General features: G+C 49.1%; 1 protein-coding gene and 2 long non-coding RNA genes across 3 annotated transcripts; 1 reads left to right on the top strand and 2 right to left on the bottom strand.

Moving 5' to 3' along the window:
- The first annotated feature begins 1307 nt into the window (after nucleotides 1-1307).
- CRYM (crystallin mu) lies at nucleotides 1308-17112 on the top strand. Its single transcript, XM_033101906.1, has 8 exons — nucleotides 1308-1560; nucleotides 2068-2221; nucleotides 4138-4200; nucleotides 8781-8882; nucleotides 10509-10692; nucleotides 14066-14187; nucleotides 14834-14918; nucleotides 16779-17112. Exons 1-8 carry the CDS (start codon nucleotides 1391-1393, stop codon nucleotides 16841-16843), a joined length of 945 nt encoding a protein of 314 aa, XP_032957797.1. The 5' UTR covers nucleotides 1308-1390; the 3' UTR covers nucleotides 16844-17112.
- Nucleotides 4186-10498, bottom strand: LOC117019774 (uncharacterized). The gene is made up of 3 exons (XR_004422555.1): nucleotides 9067-10498; nucleotides 5493-5669; nucleotides 4186-4275 (listed from the first exon to the last, which is right to left on the bottom strand). It is a non-coding gene; the product is annotated as an uncharacterized LOC117019774 (long non-coding RNA).
- On the bottom strand, nucleotides 10703-16758 carry LOC117019775 (uncharacterized). Its single transcript, XR_004422556.1, has 3 exons — nucleotides 16638-16758; nucleotides 15441-15553; nucleotides 10703-12334 (listed from the first exon to the last, which is right to left on the bottom strand). It is a non-coding gene; the product is annotated as an uncharacterized LOC117019775 (long non-coding RNA).
- Nucleotides 17113-19422: the final 2310 nt, after the last annotated feature.

The raw sequence follows: 19422 nt of genomic DNA, 5'->3' as shown, positions 1-19422 counted from the left end.
ACCAGGCGTCCCCGCCCCCAGGTATCTCTCCCCGCGGTCCTCCCAGCACCTGGGACGCCCAGCCCACCTTTAACCTTCAGTACCGAGTGTCTAGAGTTTCGAGTATGTCCCTTAAATTTTGCAGTGGAGGCGAGTGCCTCAGTCCCCGGGCTTGCCTCCCCCTGGTGACAGGCCTGCCCCACGGTCAGCTTCAGGGTGCTAGTGGCAGGAAGGGGCGAGTGCACCTTCCCCTCAGAGTCCGTCCGGGGTTAGCTGGGAGCTTGCAGGGGCGCAGGCCCAGGGGCGCGCTGACCCTCTAGGCTTGGAGCTCCAGCCCAACTCTGGTGACGACTGGAAAACATGCCTTCCACCCCTGGGCTCCCCTGGCCTGAAATGCCTTCCCCTCTTAGCAGCGAGGTGGTATAATTCCGTGAGATGCTGCGCATAAATGCACGTTGCAGGACGTGGTGTAGTAAAATCAACAACCTGTCGCTGTTGTGATCATTATTAATTTTATTTGGGGCCTTGGTTTATTCCCCCTCCTTCCTAAAACCCTTATCTAAGCACTCCAGGTCAAAATAAGTTCTCTCTTTTCTTCGAATTATCAAAAGCAGTTGCTTTTCCTACCAGGGATTTGGTGGCTAGGGGTTCACGGTTACCTTCACCGTGTACACATTGTTTTATTTCCCCCTCTCGAGTATAAGATTCTTGAAGAGCAGGCCCATGTCGAGGGCGTCTTACGCATTTGGGCTCTTTGTGTGACTGAGGCCGTTGCATCTTGTCCTGGGAACTGCCCCCTGTTTTAAAGGTGAACGTTAGCTGAGTTCGTTACCCTAACAGAAAACAGTGGCACTTAAAGCAACCGATGGCCTGAGATCTGGAGATGGGAATGAGAGTGGGGGTGGGAAAGGAGACTCCAGATGGGGACAGAACTGAAAGAAAAATGTCTTTTAAATAACTGCCTCCTTCCATCTAAGATCTCCTAGCAGAAGACAATAATTTAAGACAAAAGGGAGCCCCGCCATCGTTTGCCCCCGTTTGCCCCGTCTCCTTTTTCCCAGGCAAGAGGACAGGGAGCAAACAGCTGGCTCGGTGGGAGGCGAGCAGGTGGAGCGCCAATGCCCCTTGCAAGGACAGTGACTACAGCTAATTACAGGAATTGAGGACCTGGACCCAAGAATAATGGCTCCCAGCCCGCCGCCTCACCTAAAATCCTGGGGAACCGGTAGCTGGAGGGGACCCGGCAAGCTCACCGCGGGGGCCGGGGTGGGCGGAGACCGGCGTTGCTCCGCCCCCGGAGCCGCCGGGAGACCAGTAGGCGGCACCACCGGGCGGCGTGCGCTCATATAGCGCTGAGTCCCGGGAACCCGGATCGCCGGGGCCACACTGAGCTTAGAAGGCAGGCGGCGAGATGAGCTGGGCGCCCGCGTTCCTGAGTGCGGCCGAGGTGCAGGACCACCTCCGCAGCTCCAGCCTCCTCATCCCGCCTCTGGAGGCGGCTCTGGCCAATTTCTCCAGCGGTCCGGACGGAGGGGTCACTCAGCCGGTGCGCACCGTGGTACCGGTGGCCAAGCATAGGGGGTAAGTGGGGGAAGGCCGTGGCCAGGGGCTGGGGAAACTGGGCAGGAGGAAGAGGAGGGGTGCGAAGCGAAGCAGCGGGAGGAAGGAAGGGGGAGAGGCTAGGCTGATCACTGCTCACAGCTGCCCCCTAAAACGGGGGCTTGCCGCTGTGCCAAGGGGCGCTTTACAGGAATCCCCTTGTTTAATTCAACACGCTCTCCTTGTGGGTAGTAGGTATTCATGCAGTCATTTTACTGGTGGGAAAACGGAGACTCAGAGTGAAACTCAGTGACTTACCCAGCTAGTTGGTGGCAGAACGGGAATGGTATTTGCCATCTGGAACCAACCTCTAGAACAGACTGTGCTTACTGACTAAGGGAAGGGCAGAAAAAGGGACGGGGGTGGGGGGTGGGGGGGAGGCTGAGGGCCAGGAGGGCAGCGATGAGGAAAGAGAGGAAGAGGTATATGGGGACTTGAGAGCACAGCATCGGTGGTAAGGGGTTCAAGCTGCTTCCTCTCTCCTTGCAGTTTCCTGGGGGTCATGCCTGCCTACAGTGCTGCAGAGGACGCCCTGACCACCAAGCTGGTCACCTTCTACGAGGGTCACAGCACCACCTCCACTGTCCCCTCCCACCAGGCCACTGTGCTACTCTTTGAGCCAAACAACGGCTGCCTTCTGGCGGTGAGCAACTCCCTGACCAGGGTGGAGTGGGGCCCCTAGGCCCAGAGCCAGGCTGGGAAGTTATTCTCCGTGAGCTGGGGGCATTTGCATGCTGACCACACACGCCCACTCTGAGTGACTGGATACCAGTGACAGTGAAGGTTACCTGTGACCACGTGTCTGTTTCTAGGGCTGTCTGAAGATGCATAACCAGCACCAGAGCCCACTGCTGCTTCAACTGGGTGACATGTGGAAGTGATAATCTTGTCACCCTTGCATGTGTTCTCGTCCTAGACCAGTTCCTGCAAATACACAGCTTGAACAAACCAAGTAGCCAAGGAAACAGTTATCGAATGATTCTCTGTAACAGAGAAGTTACTCTCTGTAATCCCTGGGAGTCTTTTCTGAGGGGTATCCAGTGACCTGCTTTAACATTTGATGATGATATGAAAAAATAGCAGTAGTATGAAAAAATAGCCGTATCCCATTTATTAAGCTCTGGATATGTCAGGCACTGTTCTAAACACTTCACATGCCTTGACTCTCTTAATACTTACTGCCAGGCTCTCTGTGAGGTAAGTGATATTATTAGCCCCATTTTGCAGATGAGGAAACTGAGTCATAAAGCAATTATGCCCAACTTACAGTGACTAAGGGACATGGCTGGACTTGAGACCTACTCAGTGTAAGTCCAGGGCCTATATTCTCTTCTGATGATGCTCTTCTGCCTTTCTAACTGCCATGTACTGAGCGCTTATCATGTGCCAGGCAGGAGCAATTGATCTCGTTCAATTCTGACAACATTCCTCGGTGGGAGTTTTTATTACAGTCCCTCTCTGCCCCCACCATCACCACCCACCCAATTTCTGTTGAGGTCCGGGGGGCTCAGAATAGTAGAGTCACTTTGTTTGAGGTCACACCGCTGGTTAATCAAAGACCCAGTAATGTCTGACTGTGGAGCTTGCACTCGTGCTCTGTACCCTCCAGGCTGGCTCTGACATCCGGCATTTGAAACCTCATCAGGGACAATCTCCTTAATCCCACCTGAACCTCCCTGAGTCCTTAGATCTTCCTTCTCCCCTGAATTTCTGGCTACCCAAGGAAGCTGGCAGCTCATTACTCCTCTGGGAAGGGTATGTAGTGCTGTCCTCATCCGATGGAGATGACATCCATACTCCCTGGGAAACAGTGGTTTCCCAGGAAAGTGGAACCAGCTCAGACTTTCAGACAAAATGACAAAGCCTTGGATCCTTCCTGAACCTGCTCAGTAGTAAACGATTCTCTTCCTTGTCCATGAGATGAGAATCCTGATACAATCTGGGGACGATTCACTGAGATGAGTGACTTATAAACAGAGGAGAGCAGCGCAAAGGCTGGTCGCTATTATTGGCCGGGCATCATTCAGTCACCTGGGGAAGCTTTTAAAAACAAGGATGTCCGGTCCCTGGAGAGTCACATTCAATTCATCTAAGGGTCCTGTCTGAGCATCTTCACAAATCTCCCCACATGGGGGCGGGACTTGTGAGCTAGAGTCTCGGGGCTCTTGCACTGATGTCAAATGACTCATTCCTCAAGTTCCACTTCATTTGGTGCTTTGAGAATCGCAGGCCGAGGAAAGAAAGTGGGTAATTTTGGGGGCTCGCCCCGTGCTAGATGTTGTCATGTATGCCAAAGCATTTAATCCTCACAAAAACCCCTCTGAATGAATGGCTGGCATTACCTTTGTTTTTACAGGTGAGGAAACCAGTGCTTAGAGATTACGATAAGTGTTCAGAGTCTCATTTCTTCTCAGTGGAGGAAATGGATCCAGACCCGACATCAAGCCCGCGCTCTTTGTCGGAGACTGTAATGCTTCCTAGGGCTACTCTTAGAGCGCTTCTCTTGCTTAAACAGTGGATACGGGTGCTCCTTGCTCACTGTGTGTCCTTTCCTCCAAGGTCATGGATGGAAATGTCATAACTGCCAAGAGAACAGCTGCAGTGTCTGCCATCGCCACCAAGGTAAGATTAGTGCCTGGCTGTGTGTGCTGTCGAGGTAAACCAGTGGGTGGGGTTGGCCGTCTCAAGCTTGACTGTCTACGGGAGAAATGAGGAACTTATTTAGGTCTCCCTTGGGACATAGCTGGAACTCCACATGCCAAATATGTGGTGTCAGGGGAGGTCAGTGATTCCCGAAATTGTTAGCTACCATTTGATGAGCACGAGCCAATTCCAGCCGATTCTTACATACATTATTCCTGATCTTCACCTTAACCTTGCAAAGTAGATATGATTATCCATATATGCCAGGTGTAGGGAATGTGGTTCAGAGAGGGAATGTGACTTGCCCAGGGTCACACAGCTTCTGGTAAATCAAGATGGTTGCCCCATAGCCCAGAGCCAGCACAGCACAAGGAGGAGAGGGCAAGCCAAACAGATCGCAGCCAGACATGTGTGTTCAGTTCACCAGTATTGGCTGAGATCCTGCCACGTGTCAGGCACTGTTCTAAAGGTTGGGGAGATGGCAGTGAACACGACAGAGTGGCATACACAAGGGGTGGGAAAGGTTAGACAACACACAAAATGAAAAGGAAAACACGTAGTGTGACTTGCTAAAAAATAATTAACCGATGACAACGAACCTCTTTTGAGTTTAATAATGTGTTAAGATTTGCTTAAACAAAAACAAAAACCAACAACAACAGAAAACCGTGTGTTAGAAGGATGAAAATAAAGTCGACTCGAGAGTATTGAGAAGGGGTGATATTTTAAATTATCCAGGGAAGACCTCACTGAAAAGGTGACATTTGAGTAGACAGAAGGAAGTGAGTGAAATGGGGGAAGGGAGCTCTCCAGGCAGAAGGCAGGGCAAGTGATGGGGGAGGGTGTTTCTAAGCGGTGCCAGGCATCCTACAAGAAGAACTGTATTTATAGAGGTTGGCGTTAAGAGGAGGCGGCTTATAATGCTGCGTGTGGGAACTACTGGAGTCTGGAATCTTCCCCGTTAGATGCCGGAGGACACGGCTGGGAACGCTGGTGTAAGAGGTGGGGGAGGGCTGCACGCAAAGACCAGGTGTTCAGGCCAATGAACCTGAGGATTAAGCTGGTAATTGTATAGGAAGGGAGTACACACCTTGATGAACTGGTTTTGTGAAATTACATCCAGACCCAACTCAGATCGAAATAATGAAGGGGCTCCTTGAGAAATGTTTGCTGGCGACTCAGGAACAGAGTGACTCCAGTAAGCCTGCCTTCCGTTGGTAAAGGACTCTGGGCTTTTTCAAAATCATTGCCAACCTCCTCTCTTGACTTACCTTTGTGTTTCCATAAAGAAGGCAGAGCAAGTATTCTCGGCTTCATTGAATGCACAAGGAAATGGAGACTAGGGTTTCCTGAAGTCACATGCCAGGTAGTGGTGGGGTCTTCTGAGGCTGCCCAGTCTTCTGGTCCCAGATCAGTACTTTCCAATCCAAGCTATGCAGCAGCATCACCTGGGGAATGAGAAAAAAAAAAAAAAAAAAATTCAGATTTCTAAAACCACCGAACGAAAATCGCTGAGGGTGCGTCCCAAGCACCTAGTTAATTTAATAGTCTCTGGTTGGCTCTGGTGATCATCCTGGTTTGGAACCAAATGTTCTAGACCCACGTGTCGGTCACACTGTGCTGTGTTGTGCTGATGAAAGTCTACTCCCAGAAGAGCTGAGGGCTCCTGGCCTGCGGGGTTCAGAGTGCAGGCTGAAGCTCTATTCCCATAGCCTCGGATGGCTTCTCCTATAAGGAACAGAGGGCCTGTTTTACTTGTTGCTTCATAAGAGTAGATGTTTTTTTCTCCATCACTTCTCTTTCCTTTAGGGCTTTTAGGAGCACGATGAAAAATATAGGAAGTTATCAGATCTGATGGGTATGGGAACGTCTTTATATTTGGGCTGCAACGGAAGCTGGGCTGGGGACTCTGGCACACTTTCTCAAGGTGACAATATATATCAGGCTTCATCTCTGGCGTGTGTTTATTCACCAAATATTTGAGAGCCCACCAGGTGCCAGGTCCTGTGCTCAGCGTGCAGCATAGAATGGTGAGCAAAACCAGAGAGGGTTCCTGCCATCACAGAGCAGAATCCATCTCAGGAGATGGATATTAATCCAAAGATCACACCAATAAATGTGAAACTACAGCCCTGACAAATACATTCCACCAAAGGGATGAAGTGCTATGAGAGTGTAAAATGGGGGTGGCGGGTAAGGGGTCTTGATCTAGTCTGTGGGATTTAGGAAGGGGTGTCAGGGATATCTGAGTTGAGATTTGAGGAACAGTAAGAGTTACTCGTGAGGGGCAGAGGGGAAATTATTCCAGGCAGAAGAAAGAGCCTGTGCAAAGTTCCTGTGGTTGACAGGCACATGTGCTCAGGGAACTGCAAGGAGACAAGGACAGCAGGGGAACATGGCATGAGACAGGGCTGGAGGGGTGGGGGGCAGCCCGTGGAAGGCCTTAGTGAATGCAAATAAAACAGACTTTCCAACTCCGTGTTTAAGTGAGAAACCCAGAAGATTCATATCCATGTTTTTAATTATCTGCATGCTTATAGGAAAAGAATGAAGTGCCACTAATCAGGTTATGATTTAATAAATCATAAACATTACACCATTTGCAAAAAGAGATAACATTATATAACATTATGTTATAACTTCGGTTGTAACATTCTTACCAGGGCAACAAATGATCAAGTAAGACAACCGGACAGAATTAAACATTTAGTTTCTTTAGTTTCAGAGGTTGAAGGTTACTTTGACCGGACACTGTAACAATCTCTAAAGCCCAAGTGTACTTCCAAGAATAGTTTCATACTGAAAAGAGACACAAATTGATTTACTTAAGGAAAACTCACTTAGTTCTCGTTAATGGACAGGTGCATAAGATGGCTAGTCTTGTGGATATCGTCATTTTGAAAACTTTTCAAATCAGATTCCTTGAACTATAGTTTATAGCACAGAATGGTACCTCTACTTTTCAGCGACTATAAGACGGATGAATATCTGATACTATTTATGAGACTCCTCTGAGCTAGTAATTAATAATTAAAATACTTTCACTTTTAAGGTCATACTCCAGAATTTCCATAATTAGCACTGTAAGAAAGAACAGACCCGAGGAGTTCAAATTTTGCTAATAAAATAGAGAAAAGGTGGAACAGGTTCTTACTTTAAAAAATGGTTTGAAGGGCAAGTGATGTCCTTTCTCTATGCCACTGGTTCTCAACTGAGGACAGTTTTGTCACCTGCCCCGGGGACATGTAGCAATATCTGGAGACATTTTTGGAACTGGGGCTGGAGGGGTAGGGGTGGGAGTGCTACTAACATCTGATGGATGGAGGGCAGGGGATAATGCCGCCAACAAAGAGTTATCCAGCCCAAATGTCAGTACTGCTGTGTTCAAGAAACCCTGCTCTGTAGGTAACGGCAGATGTGTGCCAATTCTGTGCAAATAAGACGGCTGCTGTCTTCATGGGGCTTATAGGGCAGTACAAGAAAATAAGTCTGTAAACAAATAAGTGCTATGACATGGTGAATTCTATCAGGGAGGTCAGAAGGACTTCCCTCAACTTCCCACGATGAATTAATTATATAACCCTACTCCCAAACGCAGACACACGTACACCCTCAGCGGGTGTCACAAATGCCAATTCTACAGTCCTCTTTAGAGAAAGACAGAGGCAGGGAAAGGGTCAACAGAGAGGGAGCTTAGCAAGTATGGCTGAGAACCCCCACGGATTCCAGACAGCTCAGCAGGAACCCATGAGGGGCTCTGAGAAGTGGGTGTGGCTTATCATGTCCCTGAGATGGGGGAGCACTGGAGAAAGAATGTGGGCTTTCCAGAGTGAGAGATGGGCCTTCAGAGACCCCACTGCATCATGTAATAGGACCCTGAGCAAGTTACTTCACCTCCATGGGCCTCAGTTTCTTCATCTGTTAGAGGGAGATAGCAATAGGAGTGTCACTCACGTTGTCTGGACTGAATGAAATCCTGCAGGCAAAGCACTGACTGGCACATATTAGGTGCTCAGTGAAGTTTCCTTCGTGCCCTCCCCACTCTACAGAGGGGAACGGGAACACAAACTGACATCAACTTGATTGTCCGAGAGTTGATTTTTTTTGTTGCTGTTCTTAAATATATTTGTCATATAACACTGTATAAACTTAAAGGGCACAACATATCTCTTTAGTACATTTATATGTTGTATTATGATTGCCATTGCAGCGATAGTGAACACCTTTAGATAATCATCCTTTCTTTTAAGGGGTTGCAATAATTAAGTTCTAATCTCTTAGCAAGTTTTGCTGATTAGAATACCGTATTGTATTCTGTATTCACTCTCCTGTGCATTAGGTCTCTAGGGCTTAATCTAAAAAAGCCAAACTCACAAAAACAGAGAGTAACATGGTGGCTACCAAGGAGCGAGGTCCTGGGGAAGATAGGACAGTGTTGCCTCGAATTCTTGAGGGAACTGAAGATAAGGCAGGAGTCACCTGATGCTCAAACTGTAGTGGTCCTTCACCCGGCTGCTAGCGTGTCCCTTCACCTTTTCCAACTCGTTTCTCTCAAATAGTTTTTGAAACCACCCAGAAGTGAAGTGCTATGCATCCTTGGGGCTGGGGTCCAGGCCTACAGCCATTATGAGATGTTCACGGAGCAGTTCTCCTTTAAGGAGGTAAGTCCAGGGAGAGTTGGGAGAGCCGCGGGGAGGGAGCTGCCCTCATCTTTGTCTATATTCCTTCACTACAACGCAGGTTATGCTGAAATAGTTAGGTGGAGAGGCCCGTCTAGCCCATTCTTTTAATGACTTGCCCAGAAGTCCCGCTGCAGGTGAAGGGTGGGGAGAAGGCCTGACTCACCTTTTCCCAGCCTCTCAGGTCACAGGGTTTGCCTGAGACGCAGCCAGCCTGCTGGGTTAGTGAAGGGTGACGTCATATCCGTTACAGACATTCAGTTGTCCTTTTGGCCTCTAAGCTTCTCGTAGGAGGATGCGGGAGTCTTTAATTATTCAGGGTTATGGATCCAGGACCTGGAAGTGAGACCTGGAGAGCAGGCGGCCACAGCATCCCAGACGTTGGGCCACACTGGGAACATCTGATGATGCTTTTAGTTCATTTTCGTGTGTGTGTGAGAGGCCTGGGGCAGATTTAAAGTATGGTGATTTTTTTTTTTTTTTAAGGATAAAAATACCACCTCTGCTTTGGGATATGTAGATTATAAAGAAGAAAACAAAAGAAAAATGCCCCTTTATCTGTTTTCAAAGACAACAGTTTACATTTTCCAATCTTGTCTCATCAACTTTTTATAAGATAGTTTTAATCCGGTTAGATATACACAGTTGTATGCTCACCTTTTTCATTGTTCTAACATCGTCCTTTTTCCAGGTGACTGAATTTCTGTATAATATTTGCATAATTTCCTATCAAGAAGGGTGGTATGGTTTAACCACTTTCTCACTACTGGGCCTGTTGTATTGGCTTTTGACTTGGTTGTTGAACCTCTTTCGACATAATGTTTATTTCCATATTTATTATATTGCCTTATGGGATGTGGTTTACGCCTTATTTTCCGCTGAAGGCTGACCACCCCCACCCTAGACATGGAAATCCGTTAGGCAGTCCGCACCCACCTCCGGACGAGGCCAATGATACCCCTGCACCCCAACTTCCAGGATTCTACTTGCAGCCCCTACTCTTGCCCTGTTCGTCTGAGGCACCATTCACTCCTGAAACCCTCCCCACCTTTAGCTCTCTGCGAACTCTTCAGAGATCCAGTTATTCCATGTGGGCGCTGCAGTAGACAATCCTTTTGGGGATCCCACCCCTGCTGTGACTCCTCCACAAGCCTGCAAACCAAGTGCAAACAGAGTGCGAGTGAGTTTGATGATGCCGAGTTTGCCCCTGTCATTCGCATTTTACAGACAGGAAAACTTAGGCCGAGCGAAGTTAAGTTACTCCAGGGGCCGTGAGCGGGAGAGCAGGGGTTGAGGCTAAGCCTGTCTAGCTCCAGAACTTTCTCTGCTAAAGCATCATGCTGTGCAGCAGTTATTCAACCAGGGAGGCTGTTTGCCCCCCCTTTCAAAGGGAGGAGGGCTAGAGAAAGGTCATTTTCGAATATCTGGCCACATTAATGCCATAGGTAGGTACCCTTGCTCAAATGTCCGCTCTCCCGAGGGGGTGATTTACATAAGCACAGACCTGACTCCAGGGCGGCTCAACTTTCCTTCGCTCCCTCGGGCTTGACCGGACACGAACAGCCCAACAGTCATGGCACGGGGTCCCTCTTATTCCCCCCAATGAAGGTGAGGATATGGAACCGCACCAGAGAAAACGCCGAGAAGTTTACCGACTCCGTGCAAGGGGAGGTTCAGGTCTGCTCATCCGTCCAGGAGGCTGTGATAGGCGCCGATGTGATAATCACGGTCACCATGGCAACGGAGCCCATTCTGTTCGGCGAATGGGTGAAGCCAGGAGCTCATATCAACGGTGAGCTGAGTGGGCTGGTGAGCGGTGGGCAGGTGGTGGCCACCTCGTCCCTGGGCTGGGCCCGGGGCTGCTCTTGCAGAGCTGTGGTCCTCGTGCAAAATGCCCGAGTGGCTGAAGGGCGCCGGCAAACATGGGAGCCCTGAAAACAATATCCGCTCCAAAGCATGGAACAAAAGCACACACCTGAAACGGCTAAATGTTAGGGCTCTGTATCATGGGACGTTATGGCAAATGGCCGCATTTTAAGTGCGATGAACTTTATATGACAAAGCCAAATAAGAGACTCATGTATTCTTAACACTGAGAATTACAGAAAAAAAACAAAATTTTTTTTTTTCTTAATTACAGCACAAAAGACAAGTGTAATACGACATGTGGATGCTTTCTAATATGTCCAATCGGGTGGGTGGAACCCTGAACGTACGAGTTTTCCTGAAGCCTCTAAAGATCCTTACATGGCCCTGGGGGTTACAGCAAGAGCTGGTCTAGATTGTGGCTCAGTGTGGCAGGTGCTGTTCTAAATTCTTTATGCGTTTTTATGTATCATTTAATCTTTACAACAGTCTCGCGATGTCGGAGCTAGTATTATCCCTCGCCCCATTTTACAGGTGGGTAAACCAAGGCATGGAGAGATTAAGCCACTGGCTAACTTGCCCAAAGTCAGAGGTCCTTAGTGGCCTGAGAACTGGGGCCTGAGCTGAAGCACTCTACTCTCAGAGCCCCAGCTCTGAAATAATGCTTTGTGTTATCTTTCAATAAGGAGCCTGGGTTCTGGCGGGTGAGCAGACAAAGACTAGAGGATTTTGACATGTTATAGGTGCCCCATGTTTTAGGGACAAGCACATGGCGTGACCTCGAATGCTAAGATCTCTGCACACATTGGCAGACGGGCAGGCCAGAGCCAAGTACCAACACCGGGCGTTCACTCACGCATGGTTATTGAATCCCCACCCCTGCCAGGTACTTCTCTGGATACTGGGCGTGCCAGTATCTGCATAAGCTTTCCTGGTGCTTACGTTCTCTTGAGAGCAGGCAGACAACAAATAGATACACAAGTAAACAAACAGATTGAACTAGAGAGTTCCAGCGAAAGATATGTTCTGTGACACGTTTGGGGAGTGGGCCAAAGCAAACAGAGTGACTGAGCCTGTGGGACCGGTGTTAGGATGTGATCGGTCGAGGGGACGGGTAGGAGGTGGCTTCACTGGTAGGTAAGAGATGGGTGGGGACCTGGCTTATGGACAGTGAGACCATTTCTGAAAGGACTTGGGAAATCAAGAGAAATCAGTTCTCGGTGAAAAGGACCAGAGCTGGGTCTTCAGCGAGACTGACTTCATTTTTTCCCTCAGCATCCAACAGCCCCTGTTTACGATCTCACAGTTTCTGTGTGCGGTTCAGGAGTCTGGATGTGGGTCAGCTGGGTGCTCTACTCACACAAGGATGAAATCAAGGTCTGGTCCAGCTGCAGTTGCAGTGTCCAGGCAACGACTCATCAAGGGCTTGCAGTCTTCTTCCAGGCCCACGGGGTTGTGGCAGGTTACTTACATTGTAGGACGAAGGTGCCCGTTTCCTTGGGGTACTCTCAGCCCCTTGAGTCAAAGTCCACATTCGTTACCATACGGACGCTCCGTCTCTGAAGCCACTGGTGGTAGAATTTCCCTCATGTTAGATCCCTCTCCCACTTTGAATCTCTCCCCAGGAAGGGCCGACTTGGTTTTGAGTCAAGGCGTCTCTTATGTTTTCCTGACCTAAGGACAAAATTGGTTTATGTGTTTGCAGAGGCGTCAAATACACTTAAGAAAAGTCGGTTACAAGTGCAGTCGACAGATTTTACTTACTTTGCAGCTTGCCTGAGAGGCAGGCCCAATTCCAACCTCCCGGCCATTTCCGTTATCCTGCCCTGTGCCCCCTCAGCCAGTGTCTGGCTCTCACCCTTTCTAACTCCACTGATGCAAGGCCAGAACCAGATCTGAAGCAGGCCCCCCCTTTGCCGCCTGGCCCACCTCCATCTGCCCAAGGGGCCTCATACAACCCTTTGAGAACTCTGCCTGCTCAGAAGAACTTGGGGGGAACAGAGCAAGAGAAGAGGCAGCCTGAGAAGCTGGGTTTTTTTCCCACCAGCTTATGATTTATTTACGAGCTTCATTAGCTAGGGCTTTTGTTCTGTAGAATTCCCCAGACAAACAGCCTTCAAGATGGACATTTTTACACCAGTCTCTTTGAAACTCAGAGTGAGGGAGAACAGCAGGAGAGAGAACGAGCAGAGAAAACTGGATGGCATATAATGCTGCCTTATAGTGGGAGAAGGCTTTATAGCATTTCCCAAAGGCTGGCCTGCCATGAGCTAGATCCAGCCAGCAGATGTGTTTTGTTTGGACCATTGAGTATTCTAAAAATCAAGACATAACACATGCAAATAGATTTCCTGCTTCCCTTAAAAAAAAAAAAAAAAAAGGGGGAATATCCAGCAGTGGACCTTCATTCTCACATGGCAACAATTAGCTGGCACTGAACGGCCACTGTTCCCTTTCTTCTATGGACTTGGGCCTGCACCATTTTCCAGCCCAGTCCCTTGGACCAGCGAGCATTGCTCGCAACCCACTGTTCCCTGCCTGGCCCGGCAGGTCTTTGGTGGCAGCCTCGAGCGGCACCACCTTACGTGCCAGTGCCAGGATTCAACCTTACGCTTCTAGGCTGTGCAGACGCTGTGACAGCTCTGTGCCAGGAGGGAGCTGCTTTCCTTCTTGTGGGTTTTTCTCCGAGACGCTGACACTGGGCTCTGTTGTCACAGTTAAGAGATAAGTGGTTGGGGGTGAAGCATGGGAATAACTGAAGCAGACGCAGACAGACAGAAGGCAGAAGTGTGGGGTGTGAAGAAGCTGCGAGTGAGGTCTCTGTTCCAGGGTCTGGGTAAGGAAGTCGCTGCCCCCGATAAGAGGAAAAGACGCGGCAGGCATGGCACGCTCTCAGAGCTCCATACAGATGCACGTATTCGATGCCTAACTTTGGCAAGCGCCTTCATTCAGCTGGTGCATCGTTTAAGTGGGAATCAGACATAAAGGGTACTTGTGGGGACCACAGATAAGACGTGGGAAACATGCCACAGATAGGAAGCCCCGGTAAATGCAGGCTAAGTTTCCTCACGATCGCTTAGCAGTGAGATGGGGAAGGAAACGGAAAAGCAGAAATGGTATCGATGACTATTCAGTCTTGCGGATGGGAGGGGGTGGGTCTGGGGAAATGAGGCATTCCCCGTCTGTGTTCCCACCTGTCCACTGTCACCACCTCTCCCCCACCACTCTTCCGTTCTTTGGCACGTTAAGTGTCCCTTGTGACTGTATCTGGGCTCAGGGTCCCTTTTGCTGTCCCTTAGCCATCGGAGCCAGCAGACCCGACTGGCGCGAGCTGGATGACGAACTCATGAAACGAGCGGTGCTGTACGTGGATTCCCGGGAGGCTGCCCTGAAAGAGTCTGGAGATGTCCTACTGTCCGGGGTGAGTCTTCTGGTGGCTGTGGTGCAGCTGGCCCTGCCCACATCCCAGGCTTTCACTCACCGTCCCTTCTCGTTAGCCTGCTCCAGACCTGGCAATCACCCCCACCTCTTTGGGGAGGTGACAGCTCCTAAACATCTCTCAGTCCTTTCTAATCCCCTTTTAAGTTAATGAGGCCATTTCGGTGGTGACATGTGTTTTCTCATCCTCTTTGCCTGGAGAGAGAAACTTGATGGGTTTTTCCATTGGACAGGGCTGTCCGAGAAAGCAGTAGGATTGGGAGACGGGAGGTGGTTGTAGCCTGGAAACCCCCCCAGTGTGGTCAGTAAAAACGGAGTGGGGTGCGCCATTTTCTGGCCTTCTTTTTTTGAAATCAGGGAATAGAAGCGAGAAATGTTTAGAGAAAACCATGCCTATGTCCTCACTGACACAGCGTTCTGGCAGCACGTCCCCCTGGCCACAAACTTGTACCTCTGCATTCACAGTGTCACAAAGGCAGATGGTACCCCAAAAGGATTCTAGGGGGAAGCCTCCTCCTGACATCATCCAGTTTCCAGAGGGTCTGCTTCCAGTTTGGGGGTGCCCTCCCTGCCCTGGCCAGAGCACACACGAGCTCCAGGGCCTGGGTCCACCTGTGTGCATTTCACAGGCCGAGATCTTCGCTGAGTTGGGAGAAGTGGTGAAGGGCGTGAAGCCAGCCCACTGTGAGAAGACTACCGTGTTCAAGTCTTTAGGTAAGTGCCACCCACCCATCCCCGCCCCCCAGGGCACACACAGAACCAGAGCACAAGGCAGTTTACCTGCAGGTGGGGGGAAGGATGAGTCACCGGCTCTGTGGCTGCAAGGTTGTGAAATCCACCGTTTGGGTCAATTATTTACATGTCTTACTGTCACGGTGAAGCCCTTGAACTCTGGAATGGGGCAGTTATGGCTTGGATTCCCTTCTCTGCCTCTCCCGGACATGCATCCCTGACCTCACGTCTCTGAGTCAGGGTTTCTCCACCACCTGTTCCCTTGAGTTTTGGTATGAAGTGAAATGTTCGTGTAGAACGATTTGCATACCGCAAGTGTCAGCAGTCTATCATTTAGACTTACGCGTAGCCCTAAATGAAACTCAAAAGCAAATATCCTCCAGAGGTGGGGGGTGGGGGGTAAAAATGTTAAAAAATTGGGAGCTTAAGGGAAATGGCAGAGAGACGCAACGGGAGGGAGATCCAGACAGGAAGCCGAGACCCCTTGTTTCCGTGCCTCCTTACCCTCCTGCTTGCTGACTTGAGCCGGGGTTTCCACGGGAAGCTCCATTATCACCTGATTTGGTACCAGGAGAGGCCAGCAAAGGATGGGCGTGGTCTGCTCCAGCTCTCCCGCCCTACAGATTTCAGGAAGTGACATACAGGGTAACAGAGCTGATATTCAGCCGATACGCCTAAACTCTTCAAATGCTCCCAAATGGGTCCCAAATAAGCTGCTTCCCTTCAGCATGGCCTCTGTCCCTCTCTAACGATCGTTCCTATCTCCTATGATCGAGCCCCAAATTTCCTCTCAGCGCCCATGCTGATTGGTCGCTCTCTGTGTCTTGCTGCTTGTTAAATATTTTTAAAATCTCATGCATGGGGAGACAGGCCGAGGCAGTATAAACTTTACCCAAAGCCTGGTTCAAAGACATCACGCTGCTTCGGCTGTGTCTGAAAGTTCCAGAGTTCACAGCAGATCGGAGGTCAGCCAAACCCTTCAGGGGGCAGAACACTACAGAAATCTGCTCTACCTCTTAGGGCCGTTTTGGTTTTCTCACTTTGGGCACTGGTGTACTGGCACATCCTTCCATCTAGCAGGATGGATTAAACACCTATTATGTGTCAGGCTCTGTACTGGGTGCCGTGGGGGCTACAAAAATGAATAAAAACCAGCTCTGCCCTTTAAGAACATACACCGACCCATTCGAGCATAAGGACCGTATCCGAAACAATAAGACAGAGTGGGGTGGCTGACGGATGCTGGCTTTGGACCAGAGCAGGACATAGCAGACTGCAGCCTGGGGGCCAAACCCGGCCCACCACCTATTTCTGTAGGAGTGGTGTTTACATTTTCAAATGTTTTGGAGGAAATTTAGAAAAACAACAACAACAAAAAAAAAGAACGGAGACTAAGATTCCACGACACGTGAACGGTACATGAAATTGAGACCGTGAAGAAAGTTTGATTGGCACACAGCCAGGCTCTGTGGACCTACTGCCCTCGCTCCTTCTGCACTAACGGGGCAGAGTTGAGTGATTGCACCAGAGACCATATGGCCCCCAAGCCTAAAATAGTTACCCTCTGGCCCTTCACAGGAAGTTTTCTTACCCCGAACTAAACTTGGACGGACACTTAACATTTGTCTGGTGGGCAATTCTGCTTAATATCATATTCCCTGCCATGTCCTGCCCTTCGCAGACCTCCACGCCCGAGCTCACCTGGATTATGAATCAGTCCTGTTACCCAGATGGGCGTTAGCACACAGACAATGGATCAGGAAACTGCCAGTCCCGGGGCCTGGGCTGTTTCGGGAAAAAGTTGTTGTGACAACAAGTGAACCCAATTTCTGTCCCTTCCAGGAATGGCGGTGGAAGACACGGTGGCAGCCAAGCTTGTGTACGATTCCTGGTTGTCGGGTAAATAAAACGAAGGCGGTACATGCTACGGTTCAAGGGTGTTGCCGCCAGTTGTCTCATCATTTCTAGATCGAATGAGGGAGCCCAGTCCCCAGGGAGCAACAGTTTTGTGCTTATCACGTCTTACCTTAAAAAAGGAGACCCCCGTTTGTGTTTGGAAAGCAGAGCTGGGTGGCCGGCCGTTCCTTCTTCTGTTCCGCCCGATTAGTGCTCCCTTTCCCCTGTATTTCACTAGCTTTTGTAATTCCTGGAAAATAAAGCATTTTCCAATTCTGCAGTTCTTGCTTTGGTAACTTCTATCCCTCCTGGCAAGGAAAGAGAGGGGACCAAGTGTGGCCATTCACTCCCTGGGGGAGCTCCAAGCATTATATTGTAGTTTTTCAATTGAGGTACAATATACGTACCACAAAATTCACCAGTTTAAAGTGTATACTTCAGTGGTTTTTAGTGAATTCTCAGAGCTGTGCAAGTATGACCCCTGTCTAGTTCTAGAACATTTTCATCATCCCCAAAAGAAGCCTGGTACTAATGAGCGGTCACTTCCCACGCCCCTTTCTCCCCAGCCCCTGGCAACTACTCATCTACTTTCTCTCTTTGTGGATTTGCCTCTTCTGGACATTTCACAGAACGGGAATCATACATTATGGAGCCTTTTGTTTCTGGTTCCTTATAACTAAAGTTTCAAGGCACAATGGAGCTCCTGTATTGGTCAGGACTCCTTTGGTCACAAATGGTAGAGACCACACCTAGAACTACATTAGGTTGAATGAGTAAATGAACAAGGAATGGAATTTATTGTCCCTGTGATAAAGAAGTACACAGGGGACTGGTTTCAGCTATAGCTGTACCCAGAGGCACTGAGTGTCAGCGGGCCCGGTTTGCTCACTCGGCCCCTCGGCTCTGTTTTCTTCAGTGTTGGCTCCAGGATCAAGCAAATTTTCCCCTGGCGCTGGCAGGATGGTTGCCAGCAGCTTCTGAATCATACTCTCCGGCAACCCCAGCAGAAATAGAGATTCTCTTCCTTAACCATTGAAAGTCCCCAAATTGAGACGTACTGGAACAGCACGTGTCCTTACATCCTGGCCAAAAGAGATGGGATAGTCTGGCACGTGCTTCCATTGTGGTAAGGCGGCCTGGCTCCTCTGACTGTGGGAACAGGTGGGTTCCCTTTAATTCTCCTCGTTTGCTCCCTGACATACAAGACCCAAGCTAATTCGACTGTTTTGTTCATACATTTTGAGCCAGTCTTTGTGATAATTGCAGATACAGTATTTACCCTTTAATTGGAACAATGGGAGATGTCCGGGGAATGGAAGGGAAGCCTATGGAGTCTACAGGCTGGGTTACCTTAATTAAAATAAAATGCAACGGTTCAAAACCACACAACTTAACTTCTGGCCTCACAGAGGTTTACATCATTTGCTGCGATTACTTTATACACTGCAGTTATGTTTGGTCCCTTTTTTTCTCTTTTTTCTTTTAGTTAAAGTTTATTGGGGTGACAATTGTTAGTAAAGTTACATTGGTTTCAGGTGTGGTCCCTTCTTTTTAACCCAGCAATTGGAGGGGATTGTTACGTGAGGTTTGAAACTCCCATGTCCTTCACAGTCACGTACCTTTATCTCATCCCAGAATGGACATGGAGGCCCAGGGGCTGGTCACGGGGACAATTCCCAGTTTTGCTGGGCAAACATACCATCCCCTTCCCGTAATTTCTGAGCCAACTGCTACCCTCCGCTAGGGCAGCATGGAAAATTCCAGGCAGAATAGAAACACTCACTTCCCACAAAGCAGTCAAAACTAAATCTGGGAAGCCTGAGTTCCGCCAGCATTTCCACTGGCCTGCAGCTTCTTGGTTTCTCCGAGAGCACCTTTCTGTTTCCCTAACACGGTATTTTATCCTTCACGTAGCAGTGAGGGTTTCCAGCTCAAAATCCTTTGCCACCCTTGTTTGCTGCCTCTTGTTTGCTAAAGTACAGATTTTCTATATCACTTTTACCTCTGACAATGATGTACAAAGCTCTACAGGAAAGCATCTTTTTGTCAACAACAGCACTTCCCTCATGGCTTATACTTCTCCTATATCCTAGCAACGAGCGTCTCATCTGACCGAGTCTGGGGAATATGAGGCACCTATAATATTGAAGCAGCAATAGGCTCAGACACTAGAAGCTCTTTGAGTCCGTTCTACATGCCATCTGCTTTCGTGTACGTTACTGAAAGCAAACACAACTTCAGTGGATTCCAGACCAACAAAATGTAAAATCTGTAAACATAACTGCCCTCTAGGGCCATACATTCATTCGATGACTGACAACCTTTCTGAATCCAACCGCTGAGACAGAATAAACCAACTGTTTATCATAGTGGAGCATCTGTTTTCCCCCCTAAGCTTACGTCCTCCGTGGTGCCTGTTGCAATGACACAGATGTAAGTCAGGAAGCATGATGCTGACGAGAAAACAGCTATATGTACATGACACACACAATCGATGGTAAATTCCACTTGATGGTAGTCTGGCCATAAAAATCCAGTGAAGCTTAGCTATCCAGTAGGATTTCAATTTGAATTTGGGGTTACCACTCAA

Source organism: Rhinolophus ferrumequinum (assembly GCF_004115265.2).
Source record: "Rhinolophus ferrumequinum isolate MPI-CBG mRhiFer1 chromosome 15 unlocalized genomic scaffold, mRhiFer1_v1.p scaffold_54_arrow_ctg1_1, whole genome shotgun sequence".
In the NCBI taxonomy this organism is placed as follows: Eukaryota; Metazoa; Chordata; class Mammalia; order Chiroptera; family Rhinolophidae; genus Rhinolophus; species Rhinolophus ferrumequinum.
This window is presented reverse-complemented; position numbering and strand designations above follow the sequence as displayed.

What these genes read in the sequence shown, in the direction of transcription:
- CRYM (XM_033101906.1), top strand. Translation starts at nt 1,391, where the DNA reads ATGAGCTGGGCGCCCGCGTTCCTGAGTGCGGCCGAGGTGCAGGACCAC. An exon ending in CCGGTGGCCAAGCATAGGGG is followed by an intron (nt 1,561 to 2,067) that starts GTAAGTGGGGGA and finishes CTCTCCTTGCAG; the next exon opens with TTTCCTGGGGGTCATGCCTG. An exon ending in ACAACGGCTGCCTTCTGGCG is followed by an intron (nt 2,222 to 4,137) that starts GTGAGCAACTCC and finishes CTTTCCTCCAAG; the next exon opens with GTCATGGATGGAAATGTCAT.